At 45.7% G+C, this 25,606-nt stretch overlaps 1 protein-coding gene across 4 annotated transcripts in view; it reads left to right on the top strand.

The window, feature by feature from the left end:
* The window catches only part of SYTL4 (synaptotagmin like 4), a 1,339,985-nt gene that overhangs the window by 1,051,156 nt on the left and 263,223 nt on the right, over positions 1 to 25,606 (top strand). For all 4 annotated transcript variants that reach the window (XM_069612955.1, XM_069612954.1, XM_069612953.1 and 1 more), the window contains one exon: positions 6,298 to 6,400. In XM_069612955.1, the coding sequence (XP_069469056.1) occupies positions 6,298 to 6,400 (103 nt within the window). The remainder of the gene's footprint in view (positions 1 to 6,297; positions 6,401 to 25,606) is intronic.

Consider the following 25,606-nt stretch of genomic DNA (forward strand, 5'->3'; position numbering starts at 1 on the left):
CTGTTTTTTTCAGCAAAGGTGTGACCCAAGCTTGTTTCAACTCATCCGGAACCACGCCTGTTTTAAGAGATGAATTAACTAATTTACCAATGGAATGAACTAGTGTGGACGGACAAGTCTTAATTGTAATAGAGGAGCATGGATCTCCTGTGCATTTAGTGGCCTTAAGTTTGTCAATAATCACGGCTAGATCGTCATCTGTAATCGGAATAAAGTTGAATATGGGGATATCCTTATCTCTAGTAAAAGGTTTGCAATCCATAAGATCCCCTTAATGTCTATTGAGGCTTTTTTAATTGCAATGCCTTCTCGAATCCCCTCCAATTTCAAGGCCATGGCGTTCTGGACATCCAGACACCATTTATCATCTATGCTTCCTCTTCGAAAGCCTCTTTCAGGCTGCTGTTTCTTTTTAAACTGAGAAACTGATCAATAAGTTGGCATCTTGATTAAAGTCTCTATTTTAGAATTTCCTTATTGCTTCAGTGCTGTTTTTGAGATATGATGCCATTTTTGTGACAAATCCCTTCAGGTAGTCTTCTGCAAATTCTGAGAGTGGTTCTAGTATAGAGTTTATACCTGCCACTATTGGTCAGCCTGGGGGGTTTGGTAAGTGTTTTATGAATTTTGGGGAGACAGTAGAAAGTAGGGGTGGTGGATTTCTTATTGACTAGAAATATAGCTTTTTGTTTCCTTATCCAACCCCTTTGTTCCTCTGCATTTGTAACTTTTTGATCGCTAATCTGTAGAAGTTCAGGTGTTGGATCACTTGTAAGGGTTTTAAAGTTGTCTTGGAATGGATTGTGTCCTCCAACGTATTCCACATCTTTGACATGTAATGTCCACAGCTGTGTACTTCGGAAACTTTTTCGGCAGAGGGTGTCCTGCTTCGATGGCGTCGGGTCGATGTCCCTCTAAGGCCTCCGTCGAGGGCGACGTCACTGGATGTTATAAATAGGACGCACAGCGCCCGTAGCCTCTATTCCGTTTTTTCTGCAAACGTGTTTGCTTCGGAGACTCGGCGCACCTCGTGTATTCCTCGTGAATGCCTTCTTCTTCGACCCCTCCGTCTCCGCGGTCTGGCTTAAAGACTTGCTGGGACTGTAAGTCTAAAATGTCGATTACCGACCCACATCGCATTTGTTAGTGGTGCTTGGGCGAGTCGTCACCGATGACTGTTCCAAATGCCAGTCGCTGACTGCTATGGCCTTGCGGGAGTGTAAGAGAAAGCTTCAGGTAGGTAGGGGTTCTAAACCCAGTAGGTACCGTAAATCTAAGTCCAGGGGGATGTCCACCAACGATTCGAGGGGTGACTCTCAGCGTCGGAAGGAGTCCCGGGGATCTCGGCCCGGAGTGGTTTCCACCATTTGTCGTCCTCGTCTCGGTATACTAGGAAGCGCCATCACTGGTTGCCTTCCCCGTCCTCGGAGGATGGGGCTGTGAGAAAAGTGGCTTGTCCAACAAAGTCCTTGACTCCGGAGGAATGGGCTGCCTTCAGGGAGCAGATGTTAGCGATTTTTCAATCGCAGGGCACAGTTCCGTCTGTGCCTTCTGCAGAAGCCGACAAGGAACGGTCTCGATCTGTGGCTCGCACGCCTTCGGGCTCGGGTCCTCAACGCGACTCATCGGGAACTTTCGAGGTCCTGTTCGGACAAGGCTCAGGATAGTCGCAAGAGATGTGCTTCCAGGTCTCGGTCCTCGTCTCCAGCGAGACCGCAGAAACCTGGTATGTGGTGGTGTTGGCCATAATGTCATATGAGAGCATGAGGTGAAGGGTGTGTGCGGGTAGGAGCCAGTAGTCTAGTCTGGAATAGCTATCATGCCTAGCGGAATGAAATGTGCAGTCTCTCTGATGTGTGTCCGTAGCTCTCCAGGCATCTTTGAGTTTGAGCTCAGCGATGATGGCTTGTAGGGCAATGAGGTTGTCAATTTGTTTCTTAGAGGGTGTCTGCGTGGAGGCAGGAGAGTGCTGGCAGTCCACTTCTGGAACTAATGCTACATTAAGACCGCCCGCCCCTCCCAGAAGCAGCGTCCCCATGTGTTGAGCACATCTGGCGAAGGTGTGAGAGAAGAAGGTTGGTGAATCGGTCGTAGGTGCATAGATATTGAGGAGGGTGATACCTTGTTGGCCAATCTGCCCCAGGACCAGTGCGTATCTGCCCCCCCCATCAACCACTACCTGCCCCATCTGAAATTGAGTCCATCTGTGGATTAAAAAAAGATGTGCCCCTCTTTCCCTGGCAAGGGGAGTGAAATGCCCCCATAATACACCCAACGTACCCCCTCTCCTGAGCACCGTCCCAGCTTTTCCGACTTTTAGATGGGTTCCTGTAAGAAAATGATATCCCCCTTTAGGTCCTGCATTAGGTTGAGCATCCTATCTCTTTTGATCCGATGCCCCAACTCCTGAACATTAAGAGATATGAGTGTGAGGGGGTGTTATCGCCTCAGAGGGGGGCAGACCTTATTTTATATCTTGCATAGTCGGTCGACCCTTTGGCCCCCAGCCCTTAGACCACCTTAGAGATAGGAGGAGGACAATTCCCTGAGAACAGAACCCCACCCCAACAATACCCAACCTGTGTATCCAATATAACACTGAGTCCGCACAACTGGGACCCAGTACTGGGCAAGCCAAGCCAATGCTTGAGGAAAGTCGGAGCACGTCCCAGGGCCTACTCTGACCCTCTAGGATGCCACCGCTCCCTGGACCGGGAGCGTGACTCAGATAATCAACCATAAACATTGTACATTTTGAGAACATCAGTGAAGCCATGAGGGGTATGGCTTCCGTGCCTTTCGCGGCCTCATATCCAGAATCCATGACATGGGTCTGGATCTGACGGGGACAGCGATATGTCCATTGTTGGTACAGGCCGGCCGAGGGCGCCCACAATTCCTCGCATAGTCATGTGTCCGGGCGACGTCTCCATCCCATAGGTTGTTCACAGTCTCCCCACCGAGCAGGAGAAGTTTACTACGTCGGGTATGCCATGTCTATTTTGCGAGCTGGCATGTGCTCGCCTTATGTTTTTGGAGCAAATTGTAGCAGCGAGGCTTTGTCAACCAGGCGATCTTATGCTGTGTCTGGCGCCCGGCTCTCTTCCAGAGTCCATGAGAGCCCTGCAGGCTTTGTAACCTCGCGGATGGTGAGGATGCATGTGTCAATCTTCTTCCGAGGGGGGGGTTTCCATGAGACCCGATCCCGTTGGTTTAGAAAGCACCAGGCACTCTCCGGGTCCTGAAACGAGCGCCACTGCTTGTCAAGTTGGATGCACAAGGTCGCCGGGAACTTAAGGAAGTGCTGATGGTCCGATCATTCAGAGCCTTGAACATGGGATTGAACCCATTCCTGCGCCTACAAACCTCAATTGAGTAGTCATTGAAGATCCTGATCCCCGCAACTTTGACCCGCAGGGTGCCCACTGCTCGATATGCCTTCAGTATGGCCATTTTATGCTGGAAGTTCAGTAGGCACATGGTGACGGGCCGCAGGCGATCGCCCGGCGCTGGTTTGGGGATCGGTGCTCAAATGCACGTGCTCGATCATCATGGAACGTGGGTCTGGCATCATTAGCTTGTCCCGAAAGAGATCATAGGTGAAGGTTTCAAGGTCCGGGCCCTCTGCATTTTTGGGCAGGATGACCAGGTGCAGGTTGTTGCATCTGGACCTGTTCTCTTGGTCCTCGACCTTTGCTGCTAGGCGTTGTACTTATCTTATCAGTCCATCGCCATGGATGTGGTGTTATACTACAGGGAGCTGATTCGTTGCTCGTTGTCCGTCGTCAGGTCTGCTTGTGCATTAAGTCTTGTCTGAACATCCTGCGGGTCCCGTTTGATGTCCTGGACGGTTTTGTTGGTCTCTTGTGTCATTTGGCCGATGGATTTAATTTCTTGCAGGATCGCCAGGAGTTGGTTTTGGTTCTGCGCCTCCATTGCAGGTGGTTTCCATGCCGATCGCCACAATGTTGTGGCCCCTTTATCCCCCTCAGGGATTAGCTGCTCCATTGGCACAGTAGTATGTTGTAACATTCCCACTAGAGGCCAAAAAAGAGGAGTGGAATGTGGCAACTTCGGAGGCCGGATCCAGTGTCTGGAAGGAGGGCGGATCTTTCTGGTTGTCACGTCGTTGGCCTGTGCGATCAGAGGCCTGTGAGCCTGGCTGTGACAACTATCATTACTTCCACGCCGTCACCGGGTCTTGACACATCTCCTCTTAGGCCTGGGCAGGGTAGGAGGCGATATGTGCTTTATATAGGCCTGGGGCTTAAAGTGGCTGGCTCTTTGGTGCAGTAGACATTATGCGAGATGCCCCAGGTAGTCGTTAATGTGTACCAATAGGGGCACGCTGTACTCGGCAAATGGTGAAGTTAGTGCTTCCGGGAGAGTGGAGGCTCCAGTCAAGTTCTGCTTCTGCCAGTAATGTCTTTATGCCTTCCAACGGCTGTCCCCAGCTTTGTATTTGTTAGTGGCTGGATTTACTGGAAGATTGCATTGCGCCGTTGGTATCAGGTACCGGAACTCCTCTAGTTCACCGCCATTATGCTTGTGCTCTCAAGCACTCCCTATACCCCCAGCTTTGGGAGTCTTTCTAAGAAATCTGTGCGTAAAAGCAGTCAGTTAGAGGAACAAATTACTTAACTTCAGTAATGTTCTTTCTAATGGTTTAGTCCTTCCTCCTACCTGTCCCTCATTACTGAATGCTTGTAACCTTTGGCAGTTCTGCTTTTCCTCAGCCTTTGAGAACATGGGAAGCTTGGCGGAACTGTGGTCATGAGGCATAGCCAGTTTCATATCTACCACCCTGAGGTCACATCTGGCGTCATGAGTGCCAACGACGCTGAGTGGAGCTGCAGTGCCCCCTGATGGTTTAGCACATTCTGAAGCCATATTTCCTCCTGCAGGTATTTCATAGATGGAGAATCTGTGGGAGAAAGGACTGATCCATCAGAGAGAAAATTATCAAAGGCAATGCATTTGTTTTTTTCTTGAGTATATACAATACACATGTAAGAAGAGTATTGTTTTTAGACAAAATTACCAGGATTTCCTTTTTAGGTCTTGCTTCTCTCCGAACACATATAACCAGGCATAGGATGGCCATTGCTGACTTAAACCTGTGGAATACAATGATTTAATCTTTGTGATTGGGAGGAGTTGGCAAGAACCTCAAGTGTCATGCACAGCTGTTGCATCATTGACATAAGGATACCATCCAATCATTGGTGCATCATGTGAGAGGAGTATGTGTTCTCTAAGCAGCCATGTTAAATTAAAGCACCCTTATAATTGTGTAATGTACAAAATGCAACATTGTTTGACTCAGATTATTGCGAAGGAGATGGTGGTGGTTATGGACCATCTAACATTTTAAAGGTTCTGTAGCCTGCATGAAACTGCTTTGGAACTTTCTCCTGCTGCTTCCCCTGCCACAACCACTGTCTGGTGGGAGTCATTGCTGCCTAATGTTTCCATGCCAAAACTACCTCGCTGCGAGTCATTACTAAGCAATCTGTCTAATGGCCATACTTTTTCTTAATGAGACAATATTTATGTTGTTTCATGTTGGTCATTTCTATCTATATTGTGTAATGGTTTGTTCCCTATACTACTTAATGAAGGTCAGTAGTACTTCTACTATGCAATGGGGTTTTTGTTACAATGATTTATTTGTAATTGTTAATTTGAGTGTAATTACTTCCTGTGTTGGCCGTGGGGGCTATTGCTAATTGTACTGCCTAAGAGAGGTAGCCCTATACTGCCAATTCAGCTCATAACTATACTGCCTGTTGTGGTTCATCATTACGTATACCATCGCTACTAACTAATGGAGCCATACATATACTAGCTCTTAGTCGTGGTGTTATCTATGCTGGTTAGGGGCCACATGCTCATTGCTTTATGGAGCCATTATTATCCAGTCAGTCTTTTGGGACTGTGCCTATGCTTTAGGTGGAGGACATTAATACATACATTGCAATACCTACGCTGCCTGATGGTGGTCGTTGTCACACTGCCTAGAGGAGGGTGCGTACCTATACTACCAGATGAGGGATTTACATGGGTGGCTTTGTGTGTGGTCATCTATCTAGCTACCAGTATATGTTTTGGCCACTCTTGCATAGTTTCCTGTGTTTTGTATATGTGCACCTTTGTTGGTGCACTAAACATGAAGCCAGACATATTGGCTTTGTCAATGCTTGTTCACTTGTATTCTTGGAGTACAGTTGTGAAAATGTGCTTTGTCTCTGAGGAAGATTATAGTTAATTCTAAAATGTTCTTCCTGGTTTCCTCAGATATGTCAAGGCTTATCTCCTGCCAGACAAGTCTCGCCAAGGAAAACGCAAAACTACCATTAAACGCAACACTACCAACCCTCTGTTCAATGAAGTCTTAAAGGTAAACTTACAATTGCTTTGGGATGTAAGGGTATATAAATGTGTGTTCTGAAGTTCAAACCCCCAAAGCTGCATAACAGTCTATCCAGTTAAAAAAGACGAATAAGGCAGTTGCTGATCTACGTTCTTCAACCATGGGGTAGCAGTATAACATCATCTTTTTTCACAAGCATTTTGACTTTGCATCTGTAGCAAATGCCTTGTATTTTCCAATGAGATTAAAATCCCTCCATTATTGCTGCACCTTGTTTGGATGTGAAAGAAGCCTGGGACAGAAATGTGTTGACATTTCCCTTTGGTATTACTCTATTTGTGTGGTGTAAATACCCAATGTGTTCCTTTAAACAGCCATTGAAAGCTTTTTGGCCTGAGTCCACAGTGTCTCTTGTATGACCAGTCAGATATGTTAGATGTAATTGTCACGCTTGTTAACTCTGTAACATATTAATTTCAAAAATCTTTTCTACATGCTAAATTAAATGTTACATACACTTTCATTCATAGAATATATTGCTCCTTATTTGAAATGTTTGATTTCTGCATGGTTTTACAATAAAACAACTTTTCGTATGTGGCTAGTTTTGAGAACAACTTATAGGCATGCTTTCTATTTGAGTTGGCTTCCGTTTTGTGAACAACATTTAACCTATGAAAGAGGAAGTGATACCTGTGAGGGGTCCGTAATGTGAGACTCACGACTATGTTTAGTTTTCTCAAGGTTTGATTTTTTTTAAACTCAAAAATAGAAAATAAACCCTAACTAAACCTACTCAGGGCATTCCATAACTAGTATTCGAGGGGATTGGGTCCTCCGACGTATTCCATATCTATGACATGTAATCACCACAGCTGTGCTGCTTCGGAAACTTTTCGGCGTCTGCGTCCTGCGTCGATGACGTCGATGCGCCGTCGTCGAGGACCTCGTCCGACGTCATCCGATGTGATAAGTAGGACGCACAACGCCCATAGCCTCAGTTCCGTTTTTTCCGCAAACGTGTTTAGTATTTGATCTAAGGGAAAACCTCCTAGCATACACCAAACTAACCCTCACACTAAACAACAGAAACATATAGACAACATAAATAAAATGTTACCAAATGACCAGGGTATTGGATGACTTCTACTTGTCCTGGGCAGATCTTGCTCCTCCAGGAATGTCTCAAAGTCAATTTTCTCCAAGGAAATTAAAGTCTTAAATTAAGTCTTGAAAAATTCCAAAAAAACAAGTTCACACAAACAAAAGTCCACTGGTAACTGTTCCTTCTTCCCTTGATGAAAAGATTCCCTTTCTAAATTGCACAAAGAAAACAACAGCACCAAGATAACCTCCTTCCGGGAAAGAATGGGTAAAGTTTAAGACAAAAGTACCACTTCTGTCTAGCAACAACTCTTCTTCTTTTACTTTCTTCTGTGTTTTTCAATACAGTTTGTCAGGATGCTTCTCCTTAGGGCTTGCTTCTTTCTAACAACCCACGTCTTCCACTGATACTGTGAGAGCAGGCTCCCTTGCCCCACAGTTTGCTTCTGCTAAATGTTCTGACAAAAGTATCGACAACCACAGTTCTACTGCTGCGATTTCGACTTTGTATTTCAGACAACTTCAAAAAGACTCTTCAGCCTCTACTTGTTGGCAAAGCACTCTTCTTTCTTGTATGGCAAAAAAGGACAGCCTCTTTGCCTTTTATTTCTGTCTTGCAGCTACCAAAACATCTGTCTTTACCTCCCAGACTCTTCGTTCTTAACTTGAACAGTTTTGGCTCTACAGATTTGAAGATGTTCTTTTTAACAAGTACCCAGCTCCCTTCCCCAGCTTCATATACACCTTCTTGTCTCCAGTAGTTACCCCAAGGCTGTATTGCCACTCTTCCAGCCTTGAATAATCTTGTCACCCTGTTATCGTAGGACTCTGGGTTTACAAAAACTTCAGCATCTTTTAAACAATGGTGTCAGTTCATAATTGAGCTGGTTTCATTTTAACAGGGTTTGCTCTACTGGCTTGGGTAATACTTGTTCTTTGTTTGCCTTCAGCAACTTCTACGACTGCTACATACGTATTCAGTATGTTACAAGGAGTCAGTCTCTCTGTGGTAACGAAATTAGGTACATGCAATTTCGTTTTGAGAATAAACTGCCACTTTAAAGATGTGCATTCCCTCTTTTTGGTAAGCGTTATGCTTAAAAAAAAATATACGAAACACAGATTCATGTGCGCGACCTCTTTTGATGTTAAATGGGCTTGCAACATTGCAGGAAAGTCAGCTTCTACTTCATAAGAGTTACCAACAATGTTCTCCTCTTTAATAGGAGACATGCAGCAACAGTTTACATCTAACAATCGGAAAAGGAAAAGCTTTCTCGTAATTTAGCTTTGATGATATAAGCGTGTGATACAATTCCTTTGTAAAAAAACATACGAAGGGTTGCTGTAGTGGAAGGAAAAAGACATGCTAAATGCGTTAGAGTAGAGTGATATGGATGTTATGGCATGTGCTACTAAATTCTGACAATGTTGTAAGGTATGGCAACATTAGTATAAGGCAGCTCTTTACAGGGTCTCCAATGTGTGAGAAAGAATGCAAAGTAGGTATGGAAACACATAATTTCTCTGTGGCTTCATGAATCCTTAAGAGTGTTCTCAAATATGTATACACTGTGTCCAAATAAGGAATAGATTAATCCATTGCAAAACATTTCAAAGAAAGCACCTAAAAATAATGAAAACAACATAATTTTCAAAATGTAATAAAAATAAGATGGCATAAATATGTATTACTAGTAAGATACTCTAGTGTTCTATACATACAGATCTAACAGTGGTTGAAATACATGTTCCTCCACTTTAAAAATCTTGATTTTTATAATGGTCTTTGGGGGGTTTGAAGTCAATCTGAGGTAAACAAACTCCTCCAACTAGTTCTGAAGTTCAAATGAGAAACAGGAAGACCAATATGACTCAAAACAAATCCAGAGATTTTAAAATTTTGTTTAACAATATTCATTTTTCATTTTTCCAACAATCAGCCAAATCCTTATAACATGTTTGTTCACTTTGGCGTTTTAATTGTGAAATGCCCACATGCATTGTTCATATTCAAACACTTTGTCAAGGTGTTTCATTTTTTCTGTCCTATTAAAAATATAGACAAAATTAGGCAAATTTAGGCATGCGTGACTTCGTCATTTATAAAAATGAGAAAAAAACTGTACATTTTTGTATGGTTTCAAGAAGGAAATTCTTTTCAAATAGTAGCTTATATAATCATTCTTTTTTTTTTTTTTAAATCTGTTTATTTTAAAGCAAGGCAGGATGACAATATTACAACATTTTTCAAGATAAACTGATCATTGTGCATCAAACCCATTCAATCCCCTTCACTTCACACCTCCCTCCTGCAATCGTCAGTTAAAGCCGACATTTAATCAGTCTGTATTCTCTGCTTCCAAATCGGCTAATGCTCCTCTTGGAGGGATGTCCCCATCACCCAGGGCCCATCTGGCATTACAAAGTTTGTAGGTTAGGGCTGGAAATTTTCAGTCATAGTCTAACAACGGGGCCCAGATATTCTGAAAACGGTGAAGAAACCCTGCGCTGGCCGCTGTTGTTTTCTCTGCAATCAATATGTTCCATATTGATTGCAATATGGCCCCAATGGAACATAAGGGGGCCGTCCACAGATTTTCAGGAGCGGGCGATCGCTATTTTTCCTGCCAAAAGGCATTGGGTAAACTGTTTGGCTTTGTTCCCGGAATGTGGATAGATTCCTGGGATCGGGTTCCCCAGAAGGATAGGTTCCGGCTCTAGTGGGAGCTCTGTCTGGGTGATCTGTTCAATGGTGGCTAGACAGTCTCCAGAACTGTTGGATTTTGGGACATGCCCACCACATGTGGAAAAAGGAGCCTGGTCTGCCACAGCGTCTCCAGCAAGCCGGATCCAGTGCCTGGTTCATGTGGTGGAGCCTCAGGGGGGGATAGTACCAGCGTAGCAAGATTTTGTAAGCGCATTCTCTACTGGTGAGACAGAGGGAAGATTTATGCGTTCAGGTCCATATATCCACCCAGGCTTGGTCTTCTATAGGATGTCCCAAGTCTACCTCCCAGTGAGCCATGGATAGTGTTTTTGAGGCCAGGAAGTCTCCTAGAAAGTGCTTATATACGGTGGAGGTCCTGCCTCGGGGCGGAAAGTCGCTGAGAGTTAGTTTGAGGGGTGTGAGATTGCGGGTGACAGCTTGTAGACTGTGCGGGTGAGAGCACCAATGTCATAGTTGGATGTAGGAGAATCTGTCTCTTTCCTGCAGCTGAAAGGATTCCTTGCATTGTTCAAAGGTGTGAGGTAGGCCTCCTAAAAATAGTTGGCCCAGGGTTTCGTGGCCTCCTGCAATCCAGTTCTTAAAGTTCTGGGGGTTTGCTCCAGGTCAGAAGGCTGGGTTGAGGAAAACCAGAGATAGGGGGCCCAGCACTCTCGGGATTCTCTTATGTCTCAGGGTCCAATCCCAGGTGTTTATAGTGTGTTTAGTGGCTAACAGGAGTCCTTCCCATTGCCTTCGCAGGGGGGGGTGGAATGTGTGGGAGAAACCGCAGGGGGAAAGGTAGGCGTGATTGCTCCAACTCAACCCATCTGGGACGGTTGATTATTACCTGCAATGCTTGAACGAGCACCAATTTTGCTGCCACTTGATAGGCCTGGAGGTTAGGGACTCCCAGTCTGCACAGTCTTGCGTTACCCAGCATTGCCCTTTGGGGGATCCTAGCTTTCTTCCCTCTCCAGATGAATTGGAACATTTTCCTCTGCAGATTTTGGAGGGTGGGCGCTGGGATTGCGACAGGGAGAGACGATCAGGCTTATAAATATCTGGGGAGGAGGTTCATTTTACATGCAGTAATATGTCCCATCAGTGAGATTTCCTGGGACGTCCAGCGTTTCAGATCGCCTTCTAATTCTTTGAGGAGGGAGGTGGGGGGGGGGGGTTCACTGCATATGCACCAGGGGGGCCACAAGCTGGGGCCTAAAGATTTTATAGAATCTGGAGGAATATCCATCGGGGCCTGGGGCACGGGATTTAAGGGACTTGATGGCTTCCTGTACCTCCTCACCTGAAATAGGAGCGTCTAGGTTGTCCCGGGCCAGGTCTTGTAGTTGAGAGAGTGCTGCCTCCTGCAGGTATTCTTTTTGTTCATTCCGGTCTCGTGGCGGTGCGGTCCTCACTTGAGCCAAGTGGTCCGATGCCAGCCATTGCTTATCCGGTTCTGCATAGTGTGTTACACCTTGTGGGTCTTGAAGCCCGATGATGGTGTTGCTCCTTTTGGCTTTAGCCAGTTTGGCCACTAGTAGCTTATTCACTTTAATATTCTTCACGTAGTAGAATTGTTTGGCTTTAGTCAAAAGCTGAGCCGTGTGCTCAGCATAGTGGGCCTCAAGTTTCTTTCGTGTATTGCGGATGGCTCGCTGTATTTTATGGGACCAATCTTTTTTCTTATGAGTTTTTTCCGCTTCTCTAAGTTCCTCCTCGAGGATCAGGCGAGCCTGTCGTCTCCTTCTATGGAATGCCACTCCTTGTGCGATTAATTCCCTCCGAATCACCGGTTTCAGGGCGTCCCAGGTGTTTGCGGGGGAGGTATCTTCGGTGGGGTTTTCTCTGCATTTATATAATCATTCTTGTTGCTTTAAGACATCCTGAAATTGTCATCTAGTGAAAATAAATCCTTTTGGATGTGTTAGTGAGTTTTATGTTTACCAGCCTAATAACTAAAAACAGAATAAAGAAAGAAAAGGCAGAATGTTGCTAATGCAAAAGGCACTTGAACAGCATTCCCAAAGACCTTCTGTTAACTAGAACATTCTGAAAGGGTGACTCTGTTGTGATCCTCAATATGAATTCTTTGAAATTTCATACATGTCTTAATAAAATCATTTGTGTAAGTTTTCGGTTCAAATACTTTTTACATCCAGTTTGCAAAGACAATTTCTTATAACACAAACCAAGTTAATATAATTTATATAGTGTCATAAAGTATGAAACAATTAGTTTTTGTAATTGCTCTGTGCCATGCCAACACATGTTTCACACTCTGACCCTTGTCAGTTATTTAAACTGATATATCCATAATTCGAAGGGATTGTGTCCTCCGACGTATTCCTTATCTTAGATATATATCTCTTTCCAGCTTTGCTGGCCTCGGAAATTTTTACTCTAGAGGACGCTGCGCGTCGACGTCCGCCAAGTCGATGTCCCTCGACAGCCGCCGTATCGACGTCGACGTCATCCTGCCTATAAAGTCATCGCGCATCGTCCGTTGCTCAGTTCCGTTTTTCCGCGCTTACTCAGTGCCTCGGAATATCGTTGCTCAGTTTCGTAGAGAATGAATCCAATTTCCTCGAGATATTCAATCCATACTCGATGGCTTCCTCGTCGGAACCGATGACCCCTCGGTCCGGCTTTAAAAAATGCCGAGACTGTGGAAAAAAGATGTCACTGACTGACCCTCACAGAGTTTGTTTGTGGTGTTTGGGAGCTGAACACCATTGTTCGGAGTGCGAGGACTGTATGTCCATGACAGCTAAGGCCCTGAAGCAGCGTACGGGGAAGCTGGAAAAAGGTAAGACTTCTAAAGCTTCTTCTTCCTTGACGAAGTCGAGACATTCGTCTCCTCGTCACCGTTCGCGCTCCAGGTCTCGAAGCGGGTCCCATCACTCCTCGAGATCGAAACACTCGAAGAGGAGACGTCGAAGATCCCCTTCTTCGTCCTCTTCTTCCTCTGTTTCACCTAAGAGAATCCCATGCCCCACGAAACATAGTTCCCGGGCTGAATGGGAGGAATTCCGAAAAAATATGATGAGCGCCTTCGAGAAAGCGGCCTCGACCCCCTCGAAGACTGCTGAGAGCGATACTCTGGTCGAAAGACCCGAAGGTCCAAAACGCCGCGAGTCGCAGTACCCGGCGAAGGAAGCTTCTCGAGCGCGTGACAAACCCTCGAGTAAAGCTAAGACCTCGAATCCTTCTTCGAAGGTTCCGTCGACGCCGTCGACGAAGGTTCCGTCGACGCCGAGGTCGGTGTCTTCGACGCCGTTGTCGAAGGGACCTTCGACACACCGGTCTGTCGACTCGACGCCATCCTCAACACTGCCGTCGACGCCAAGGAAAGTCACAGTTGCGGCGCACCCAGTGGCTATTCCCAGGTCTTCGATGACGACGTCGTCGAGATTGTCGACATCCTCAAGCAGAATTCCAATTCTATCGAGGACCTCGAGGCCTCCACCTTTGTTTTCGACGCCACGTTCAAAGCCTTCGACGGCGGCGTCGACGACATCGACGTTTTCGAGGCCGATTACAACAAGTTTGGCACCCTCTGCCTTGGAGATGGGTTTCACACCCTTTGTGAGTTCAGACCAATTGAGAACAATGTCCTCAATTATGGAAGAGGGAGAACTATCTGACCAAGAAGAGACATTTGAGTTGCAGGGATCTGCAACCCCAGTTCAAGAGGAGTTATCCTCAGAGGAACGCAGATTAAAGGAATTCCATGATTCCTTACATGAGGCAAGTGGTTTAGACACTTCCCCTGAGGTGGAGTTCGCTAGGCCAGACCCTGGGGAGCATGCTGAAACCCCTTATAGAGCCTTAATGGCCAGGATCACAGAAGTTATGGGGTGGTCAACACCTTCACAGGCTTTCCAACAGGATGACCTCACGGATATTCTTGATAAAGGTCCACAGGAGGATCCTGTAGTACCTTTTCATAAAGCTCTTCAAAGGAAAATCATGACGAACTGGGAAACCCCAGATGTTGTCCCGGTAATAAATAAAAAACTGTCGACTAAATACAGGGTATCTTCTGCAGACCCGGAGTTTTTGTCCAAACACCCATCCCCAGAAAGTCTGGTGGTACAGGCAGCATCTTCTACTGACATCAAGACTGCTTACCCTACCGTCCCACAGGACAGGGACGATAAAAAATATGATGCTATGGCTAAGAAAGTATTTTCGGCATGTAGCATGGCGTTAAAATCTATTAATGCTACTTGCACCCTTGCTAGATTTAGCCATACACTTTGGGAGTGTGCTTCTACAGCGGCTGACTGCATCCCGGAGGTAGAAGAAAGGGAGGCGTTCCTAAATATCATACAGGACGGTAAAGACGCTATGTGCAAATCCCTCCAGACGGGCATTGATTCGGCTAACAGTATCAGCAGAGCAATGGCGGCAAGTACAACAACCAGGAGATTTGCTTTGTTGAGAAAGTCTGGTTTTGCCCCAGATGTGCAAGCCATGCTCTTGAACATGCCATTTGATGGCTCGTCTTTGTTTGGGAAAAAGGCGGATGACAGTTTAGAAAAACTGCAAACATCAAAGGCAGCAGCAAAATCCCTAGGCGCTGCAATCCGTCAGACACCTTTTCGTCCCACAGGAACCTCTGCGAGAGGCAAGTCCTTTCGCTTCTACTCCACATTCGGAAGAGGTAGATGACGACCAGCTCAAAGGGGACAAAGAAGAACTACCCGAGGTGGACGGGGTAGATATTCAAAGGCCGCAGCAACAGCAGGTGCCTCTTTACCATCTGCATCAGCCGCCCCAAAACCACTCTGAGGACTTCCCTCACAAGACACCTGTAGGAGGCAGGTTAACTCACCATCTGGCGGAATGGCAGGCTATCGCGTCAGATGCTTGGGCATTGGAGACAGTTGCACAAGGTTACTGCCTGCCTCTCCTACGCATACCTCAGAGTCATCCACCGGGGATCAGCTCTCAAAAAGCTCCAGATCCGCTCCTCTTGCAGGAAATTTTAGACCTGCTAGAGAAAGATGCCATAGAGCCGGTACCTGTAGCGGAGAGGAACAGGGGCTGGTACTCCCCTTACTTTCTCATTCCAAAGAAAGACGGAGGACTGAGACCCATCTTGGATTTGCGAGAATTGAACAGGACTGGTTGGTATCTCTGGACCTTTCGGACGTTTATTTCCATGTGCCAATCCATCTCAAACACAGGAAATACCTGAGGTTCGCAATTGGCAATTCTCTATCAATTTCGAGTGCTGCCATTTGGGCTGACCTCCGCCCCGAGGGTCTTCACCAAGTTAATGTCGGTAGTGGCTTCAAGTCTAAGGAGGGAAGGGATTCACGTCTACCCCTACCTGGACGATTGGTTGATCAGAGTTGTATCTTCGGAACAAGCTCAGATCCAGCTAGATCATGTTTGCCACTCCCTTCACAGACTGGGCTTCTCCCTCAATTTAAATAAGTCACAAATGATACCATCACAGAGACTCCAGTTCATCAGAGCGATCCTGGACACTTCCCTGGGAAAAGCCTCGCCACCAGAGGTGAGGGCTCAAGATATTCTACAGGTGGTTACCAAGTTTCAAAATGCCCAACGTCTCCCAGCCTTCGACTTTTTGAGGTTGCTAGGCCTCATGGCATCCTGCATTTTCCTAGTGCCAGAGGCTCGCCTGAGAATGAGATCCCTCCAGTGGGCACTGAGGACTCAGTGGTCACAATTCTCAGGGAGAATGACAGATCTTCTTCAGGTTCCCGACAGGGTGGCTCGAGACCTTCACTGGTGGGCCTGTCAGGAGAACATTCTGAAAGGAGAGCAGTTTTGGCAACCCTGGCCGGAGATAACAGTAGTCACGGATGCCTCACTCACGGGGTGGGGAGCCCACGCCAACGACTTGACCATCAGCGGTCGTTGGTCTCCATCGGAGTCCAGACTACATATCAACCTGTTAGAGCTGAGGGCCATCAGACTTGCGATGAAGGCTTTTCTGCCATCTGTACAAGGAAAGAATGTCCTTATAATGACGGACAACACAGTGGCCATGCATTACCTCAACAAAAGAGGAGGCGTAGGATCACTACCTCTGTGCAGAGAGGCGATGCAGCTCTGGTTTTGGGCAATCCAAGAAGGAATCTCTCTATCGGCAGTTCACCTAGCCGGAGAGAAGAACTTGACAGCGGATGCTCTGAGCAGGCAGAGCACAGTCTCCCACGAGTGGGAACTAGCTCAGGAAGTCCTTCAAGAGATCTTTGCCCTTTGGGGAACCCCTCAGGTGGATCTGTTCGCCACCAGTGTCAACAGGGATTGCGATCTGTTCTGTTCAAGGGAATTTCCCCGAGAGTAGCTCTGGGAGACGCGTTCATAGTGGACTGGGAGTTTCCGCTTCTGTACGCGTTTCCACCGGTCCCCGTCATTCCTCAAATGATCAGGAGGTTGAGAAGATTCCGGAAAACCATGAGCCTAATTGCCCCGGATTGGGCCAGGAGAACGTGGTACCCGGACCTTCTAGACTTCTCCATCTGCCCTCCAATTCGACTTCCACTCAGAGAGAATCTACTCTCACAGAGGGGAGGTCAGGTTCTCCATCCAGACATCAAAACCCTCAACCTTCACGCTTGGCTTCTGAAAGGCTGAAGTACAAGGATTGGGACCTCCCTGATGATGTTATGGAGGTGTTGCTTTCGGCAAGAAGGCCAGCAACCAAATCTTTATACCGCTGCCGTTGGAACAGATTTTGCAGCTGGTGTAGAGAAAAGAATATCGATCCCTTTTCATGTGGTACACCAATGGTTTTGTCCTTCCTACTTTATTTAGCAAATTCAGGCTTTCAAGTTGGCACCATCAAGGGCTATCTCACAGCGCTAAGCGCACTGCGGAAGAACCATCCTATTTCAAGTTACCCTTGGTAATACAGTTGCTAAAGGGGTTAACTAACGTTTATCCCCAAGACCATTCCAGGTTCCCCTATGGGATTTAAACTTGGTCCTAACTTTCCTGATGGGCACACCTTTCGAACCACTCCACTCTTGTTTGTTAAGTTTTCTTACCCTTAAGACTGTTTTATTAATAGCACTTACATCTGCTAGAAGGGTGAGCGAGTTACAAGCTCTTTCTTGTAAACCCCCTCATACAATCTTTCACAAAGACAAAGTTGTTCTGCAAGTGAAGCCTAATTTCCTCCCAAAGGTGGTTTCTGAATTTCATATCACTCAGAAGATTACCCTTCCATCTTTCTATCCTCCTCCTCATCCGGGGAAAGAGGAAGAGAGGTTACACAGGCTGGACCCAAGAAGGGCTTTAAGTTTTTACATTAGTAGACTGGCTAGGATAAGACAAGCAGACCAGCTGTTTGTAGGCTACGCAGGTCACAAGCTGGGGTTACCGATAACTAAGCAGACCATTTCCAGATGGATCATTTTAGCCATTTTGGAATGTTATAAACTGACAGGAAAAGAGCCCCCTCAAAATCTTAGGGCTCATTCGACCAGAGGTATTGCAGCTTCATCGGCCCTCAAAAGAGGAGTGCCGGTTAGAGACATATGTTATGCTGCCACATGGTCGTCCGTCTATACCTTTACACGGTTTTACAACTTGGATTCCTCCTCCAGTCAAGAGACTAGGTTTGGAAGGGGAGTATTGCACTCTATTCATCAATAAGAGGAAGCATGAAGTCAGTACTCCCACCTCCAATAACAGAATACTCCTATGGGAGCCTATCTAAGATAAGGAAAACGTCGGAGGACACAATCCCTTCGAAGAACAAGTTACTTTTTTCCTTGTAACGTTCTTTCGATGGGATGTTCCTCCGACATATTCCTTATCGACCCTCCCATCCATCCCCGCAGTACTACTTCCCTTGATGTTGCAGCTTACGCTCCTTCAGGGTGCTTAGTCTAGTCCAGAAATAATTATTGTGGGCTACAAAACGGAACTGAGCAACGGACGCTGCGTGCGGCCTTTATAGGCAGGATGACGTCGATACGGCGGCTGTCGAGGGAAATCGACTCGGCGGACGTCGACGCGCAGCGCCCTTTAGAGAAAAAATTTCCGAGGCCAGCAAAGCTGGAAAGAGAAATATATATCTAAGATAAGGAATACGTCGGAGGAACATCCCATCGAAAGAACGTTACAAGGTATGAAGTAACTTGTTCTTCTATGCTAATTCTATACGAAATGTGTATCACAGGAGTACATAGGAGTAACCTATAGCTGATCCATACAGGAAACTATTGATTATTTGATCTCAAATGAAGTCTCTTGTTTATTTTAGAACAACCTGTACGTTTAGATTTGCTGCATGATGACCGAACAATTAATGGCCAAGAAAGATCAGGCAAAAATGAAAGACGAATCCTGATTAATATTTAATTACTTGTTTAATTTTTAAACTGAAATTACTTAAAGGGCATATCCCATCATTATTAGGATTCCTTGATCGGAAGGTTTCCTGTAATTTCACAATGAGTCTTCCCAAAGTGTGAAAAAGAATCTGTAGTCCTATCCTTGTTTCTTTTATGGCACTTGAAGGGTATCACTACATATTCCCACCAAAAAATTGCCATATATATGGTCGTCAGGAACGGCCATAGGCGATATTTTTGGGGGGATCATTTTTGAGGTTTTTGGGAGTGGGGGTTGCGGCAGGGTTTCCCCCGCTCCTTTAAAAAATAATGTGAGGGTTGCAGGGTTGTATCGCACCCATACACAGGTGTTTCAGAGCTTGACGAGGCAAGGGTGGGGAAACAAGGCCCAGTGACATTGAGAATGTGCAAGTGCATGGGAGAGAAGGGGAAAGTGCAAGGGGTGGGGGGGATGGAAAGTGCTGAACACGTGATAGAACAACAAAAGGTAGTGTGGCCAACAGGTGGTAAGTGCGAGAGTAGGTGTAGACAACGGGTGTCTGAAAGGGGACTGTAGGTTTGCAGATACAGACCCAAGTGCATGGGTTGCCAGGAGGCAGGGCGGGTGTGTGGCTGGGAGAGCAGAGATCTTGGACTGAAATCGGAGGGTAACCAGGCTCCCGGTGTCAAGGCAGACACATTAGCAGGAGAGAGGAAGAGCAAAGGCAGAAGCAAAAAGGAAGGTCTTGAGGTGCTTCCGGAACCGAAGATGGTTCTGCTCAAGTTTCAGAGAGGCAGGGAGGCTGTTCCAGAGGAAGGCCCCAGCCGAGGAAAGCTGTCTACCACCAACTCATTGCTTGGAGAAGCGACTAACCCTGAGGGAGTTGGAGGTGACGGAGCGAAGAGATTGAGTAGGAATGTATTTACGGAGGGAGAATTGAGGGACTCTCGGAAATACTTTGTGGTGGCACAGCTACAGTTGAAACTGCTGTGGGATCAACCCGGGGGGGGGGGGGGACCCTGTAAGGGTTGATAAGTGATCTGCCACCGAATCAGAGAGCGGTGGAACTGCTATGGCACCCACTGGGTAATAAGGGGAGGTCCACGGTGTTTGAGGCGGTGAGAGGGACGTGGAAGAAATATGTGGGCACGAGAGGGGACAGGGCAGTATGATGGTAAACTCCCATGGGGCGTGGATCAAAAGCTTCGCCAGGCAATTGGGAGGGCCGGGATACCGAGGCTTCGGGATAAAGGGTGTAAAATGGTGGGGGACCTTTTTGAAGATGGGAAGCTGCTTACCTGTAAGGAATGGTGTCTGAAGTTCGGTCTCCCGCAGGGTCTATTTCTGGTATACGGTGCGGTGGTCCAAAGACTGGCAGAGATTTGGGAGGGAATCCCGGATGAAGTGGAACCGAGTCCGGTGCTGCGAGTACTGCTAGACCAAACTGGGGGGGTAGGGCACGGATCTCGCGGGGCTATAAAGCCCTGCATAAAGGTGATCCCAGGGTGGAGTTGAAGGTTAAGGAGAAGTGGGTGATGGACATGGGATACCAAATAGCGGAAAAAGAGTGGGCACGGGTGTGGGAACTGGTCCAGAAGGTATCACACAACGCCCGCTTCCAACTGGTCCAATTCAACATCATACACAGGACATATGTAACCCCAGTGAGGCTACGGGCAATGAACCAAGAATTGTCAGAGGAATGTCCCAGATGTGGAGCAGGCCAGGCGGGATTCTGGGACATGATATGGGAGAGTGGTGTAATAGCTGATTACTGAGACAAGGTGATTAAAGGAGTAAATGGGCTGTTGGGGACCAAGTGGTAACGGAATCCGGGAACATGTATTTGGGGTAAACTCCTGGGGGGGGAGAGGAACATAAAATATGGAATGGGATGGGCTGGATTCTGCTAATACTGGCCAAACGTCGAGTAGCTATAGCATGGAAACGCCCACAAGGCCCGGCAATACAAATGTGGCGTGCGGTTGTCCGTAGGTGGGGTGTGGTGGAATTGAGATGAAAGGGAGGGAGTGATGATACATTGGACCCAACTGCTGAATGAATTGTCAAAGGCCAATGATCTACGGCCGCCATGAAGGGTGAGTAGCCAGGTGAGGGATGTGGGGGGTGGGGGGGAACAGGGATGGTGAGGACCAAGGGAGCTGTTGCAGAGTCACCCGGCTCTCAGGGACACTACAGACCACGAGGAATTGTCTGCCATTAACCATGCACAGGATGGAGAGGCCTGGATGGCATAACCTGGATATTCGAATGTGGGCAGGAGCGGGGTAGGTGTTCTGGGGTATTCTTGGGGGTTGCTAGTACAGTTATATTTAAAAATGTTAATAAAAAGTGTTTAAATATAAAAAATAAAAAAAAAGCATTGAGGCATTGACCACTGCTGAGCACAGTTTAGTGGAAAAAAATCCAACAGATAAGACTCTGATAGCCAACCCTCTGAAAACGATATACTTGAGAGTGGATCCACAAACTCAAAATGCTCTCATCCAATTGAGTTCCCCGATAAATGTACAATAGGCGGAAAACAAGGATTTGATGAACCTCTCAACTTTTTCGGTTACTTCGCTATCGCAATTAGCGATTATTTCTGAGTCACTGCATCTTGCGCAAGCGATTCCTAAATACAATACAGATGAAAAAAATACTCAAACAAGAAGATAAGGCATTCATGACAATGGAACAAAAAAGAGCTCACCGACCTATCCAAACGATGCATATTGATCATAATGGGCCTCATAGAGTAGACTTTCATTCATCTGTGTTAGAGCATCAGAATAGATGGTCAAGAGATCCCAATCGGAAACCTATTGACCGTGAAGTTCAGGGTAGAAATAGGGGGACCTTAAAAAGGGGAGACGTGATCATTCGAAAAATGATGAATAGACAGAAAGTGGACACTTATCCCAATCGAACAGCATTATTAGGTGCTTTTAAATCTGTTTCTCCTTTGGATCGTATACAAACTGAAGGTATCAAATACATAAGATTCATTAGTAACTCCAAGATGGATACAGTAGCGCTAACTATACCGTCACTGATTGTAAAATAGCTCCTATGGAACACAAGAGAAAAACTGCAACAGCATGGTTTTGAAGCCTGTATAAAAAATCATACAGATATACAGAGAGTCTATCAGTCATCAAATCATAAACATCATATAGATTAATTAAATCCGGCTAGACCCTCAAGTTCATCTAACATGAAATGCTCCATAACTTACCAACATCCCTCTTTTAATACTCCTTCTAGTGCTAAATTTGAACCATTAGTTATTAATTGTGAAGGAGAAAGAGGCAAATTATCAAGAGAAGTATATTTTAATGATAAACAGACAAATACAAAGAAGCGAAATTGGTTGTGGCTAAAAAAAGCCATTAAAAACACTAATCACGCTAAAAACTATTAATGCCAGGAACCAGTAGCAATGAAAGTTCTTTATATGGTGGTGTGGAACATGTGAGGATTTAAACACCTATTGCAAGAAGAGAAAACCTTCTCTCGCTAATTTTGACATTATTGCCCTGCAAGAGACATGGATACCCACTGAACGCACTTGGCCAAATTATGATATTTCTTGGATCCCGGCTACTAAACAGGCTAAGGGTTGTCCAATGGCAGGGATGTTGATGAGCATGAAACGGGAGGCTTGGGCCTCTCCCCACTCCGGCATATAATTAAACTATCAGTAAATCAAAATGTGCCCTTGGGTACCCACACAGCTATTTTATGTCTACCCTTTTGTGATTTCAGATGATAGATTCCTGGAGTTAATAAATCAAATGTTAGATCTTGTTGCAAAAGACCCACAAATTCATACAATCCTTGTGGTTGGGGAGGTGGGGGATTTAAACATCAGATGCATCTCGAATAATAACAAACTACTGCAATTGAAAGTAAGTAGTTGGATTAACCCGATGGCAGCAAGGAATTTGACTATGTTGAATCGTACAATGATCGGTGATATTCCACCTGTAGCGACGTGGAAAAGAGATTTTCTCGGCTATTCTAGACTATTTATTTATCTCGACTGAGGCTGTTAATTTAATCAAAAGTTGTACTGTCTTACTCTCTTCAGCAAGTGATCATAATATATTGCAAATCACTTGGGTACCACAACAAAATAGACAACGAGAATACCATGAACCATTAGCTCTGAATGTGGGTAGAAACAGAATAATATACCCAAACTGTATTCTATGTTAAACCTTCTAACACCCAACCCAGAAAGGCTAACATTATATTCAGATAGAGCATATATAGAAACTCTATCTCTTCACGCAAAAATCTATTAAAGGATTTCACCCGATGTTTCAACATAAACACCCTTACAGTGCATTCATAAAAAGGCTAAAAACGCAGCTCCCTATCAACCTTAGGAACCTCAAAAAATATACATCGAAGGACTCAGAGATAGAAGGTGTGAAATTACGAACCCAGTATAAAAATGTGATAAAGCATAAGTTGCATAAGCAGCAAACCAATGGTGAATGGATGTTAGAAGCAATAGCTAACAAATCTAGTGTTCTTAATATTGGCCCTATTAAAAGAACAGTGGTCTAATGCTGCACCATCTTTGCTGATAAATGCTGTCAAGGAGCAATCTTGGATCAATCATTATACAGAACTGTTTTCCATAGCAACTGGACTTGCGCTTAAGCCACACCTTCTTATAACTGATCTTTCGAATTTGATTTTTGATCGTAAAGGTATCATTATGTTAATTAACAAACTTGGCTCTTCCAGAGTGCCTGGACCCAATGGTGTTTCAAATGTTACATTGAAAGCCCACCCTGAACAATGGGTGGCTATTCTGGAAACTATATTCAGAAAGGTATTCACAAGGGGTCTAATCTCGAATTTGTGGAAAGAATCTATTATCCCAATTTCTAAAAAGGGGAACTGAAGTGATCCGTCAAATTATCGGCCCATTACGTTATTGGACATCCCCAGCAAAATATTTGCCCGTTTAATACTCAGAGATCTCAATAAATGGCTTAAATCAGCCAATTAGACCATTTCCAATCCGGTTTCATTAAAGGCATGGGAACATCAACTAATCTCCTTTTATTGGCGGCTTTGAAAAAGCAATCGATAACTACAAAATAACTGATCTACCTTGCTTTTATAGATTTTAAACAGACATTTGATTCTGTATTTTTTTTCGAGAAATGTGTTATGGTCTGAATTAATTATAGCAGGTTGTTCTACCTATATTTTGAATTTATTGCATCAATTTTATTCTAAAACCTCTATTAAGATTAAATTAACCTGCAAATGAGTATTATCGAACTCCATTATGACTCACTCTGGGATGCATTTTAGTTTTGACTCTTTTTAATTTTTATATTAGAGATAATACAGTTTTAGACTTGCCACAAGCTTTTCCAACTTAAGTAGAGAATTATTTGGTAGTGTGGCTCCTTTACGCTGCTGATCTAGTGATAATTGTTCAGAGCCCAATAGGCCTTCAAAGGAAACTCTCTGCCTTGGCTCAATATGCATCAACAAATTGTTTAGTGATAAACATGCTGAAATCTAATGTTCTAGTAATGCATTCTAATAGAAATAAGCATGTTCCACAGTTTAAATGATCAATTAATACTCTATAGGTTGATATTGTCCATCAATACAAATATTTGGGTCTAAATATTAACAATAACCCAGGTGACCAACCGTACAAAAGTGAAGTCAAATTTAAAATGCAAACCATGACTTCGCAAGCCAAATTAATTCAAATTAAGTTTGGAACATTTTCTATTTCTCCTATAATTATTTTTTTTTAAACTTTATTTATTTGACTTGACAACGCAAAAAAAAAAAACAAGAGACGCTCACAGCGTGACGGCAAGACATAATCTTACACAATGAATACATTACTGTCACGCACGGCAGCCGCGGCCGCTGGCGGTTGTGGAGACGCTGGCGCTGGGGCGGCCATTGATATGGCCGCTACGCAGCTGCACGTTCTCCAGCCGCGGTCTAGCTGCTGCCGCGGCCACTGGCGGTGGTGGAGACGCTGGCGCTGGAGCGGCCATTGTTTTGGCCGCTACGCAGCTGCACGTTCTCCAGCCGCGGTCTAGCTTTCCGCCGTCGGATCAGCGGCGCACTTCATTACGAGCGCCAACCCGGAAGCCCGCGCGTTGCAACCTATTCGCGTTAGGCTTCCGGGTTGGTACGCTCTAGTGCCTTTCTCCGTGTTCTGTTCCTCTCTCGTTTCTTTCTCCTGAGTACGTTCTGCATTGCCCTTTCGTCCTCTCCCTTACCTCTCAGGCTCCCCTTTTCTTCAGCAGTCCTTCTGTCTTGGCTACCATATTGGCTTCAGCAGTTCTCCTTTTCTCTTCTGTCTGTTGGGTTCCATCACCCCCATCCTACCTTTGTTCTGGAAGGAAGTTCGTTCCGTGTGGGAATCCGTCAAATCATTTCTGACCTGGCATCCTGTTATCCAATCCAATCGGAAGGGGTTTTTTGTGCCTTGTGGCTTTTTCCCCTTCATTGGTCTGCCCCGGTTCGGGGGCCCCCCTAGGCCCCGAGTCAGAGGGGCAGGATGGCTTCCTCTCGAGGCAGACCCCATCTGCATTCCCGAGAAGAGGCCCTGAGAAGAAGGAGATTTGGACTCCAAACAGAAGAAGAGACAGCAGGTGAGCAGGAGGGCATAAGGGTCACTGTGGATAGTGGTGAGGAGTCGAGTAAACCAGGGAGCCATTGTGACAATTACTAGTAAATAGTTGCCATTTCATACACATTAATGGGCAGGGTCCAGGTGATATCACGAATGGAGGATGAAAGAGTCACTACTCACGGGGTGGCAACAGGGGAAGGAAAGGCGGGGATGGAGGATTCAGTGTCTGAATTTGAGTTCATGGTGGACATGTAACTGCGAAACATCGGCCTGATGTCCCTCAGTCTCGAGTGTGGATGTTGCAACACACCCCAGGCCTCCTCAGTATCGTACGCCCAAGTGACTGCCTTGAGCCACTGTGTGTACGTGGGTGCTCTAGGCCGAAGCCAGTTCATCAAGATGCAGCGTACAGCCAGCAGCATGCATAGTCCAGCTAGCTTCCTCAAATCGCGCCCCA

The sequence above is a fragment of the Ambystoma mexicanum genome, chromosome 5p (assembly GCF_040938575.1).
Source record: "Ambystoma mexicanum isolate Mex_15411 chromosome 5p, UKY_AmexF1_1, whole genome shotgun sequence".
NCBI classification, from domain to species: Eukaryota; Metazoa; Chordata; class Amphibia; order Caudata; family Ambystomatidae; genus Ambystoma; species Ambystoma mexicanum.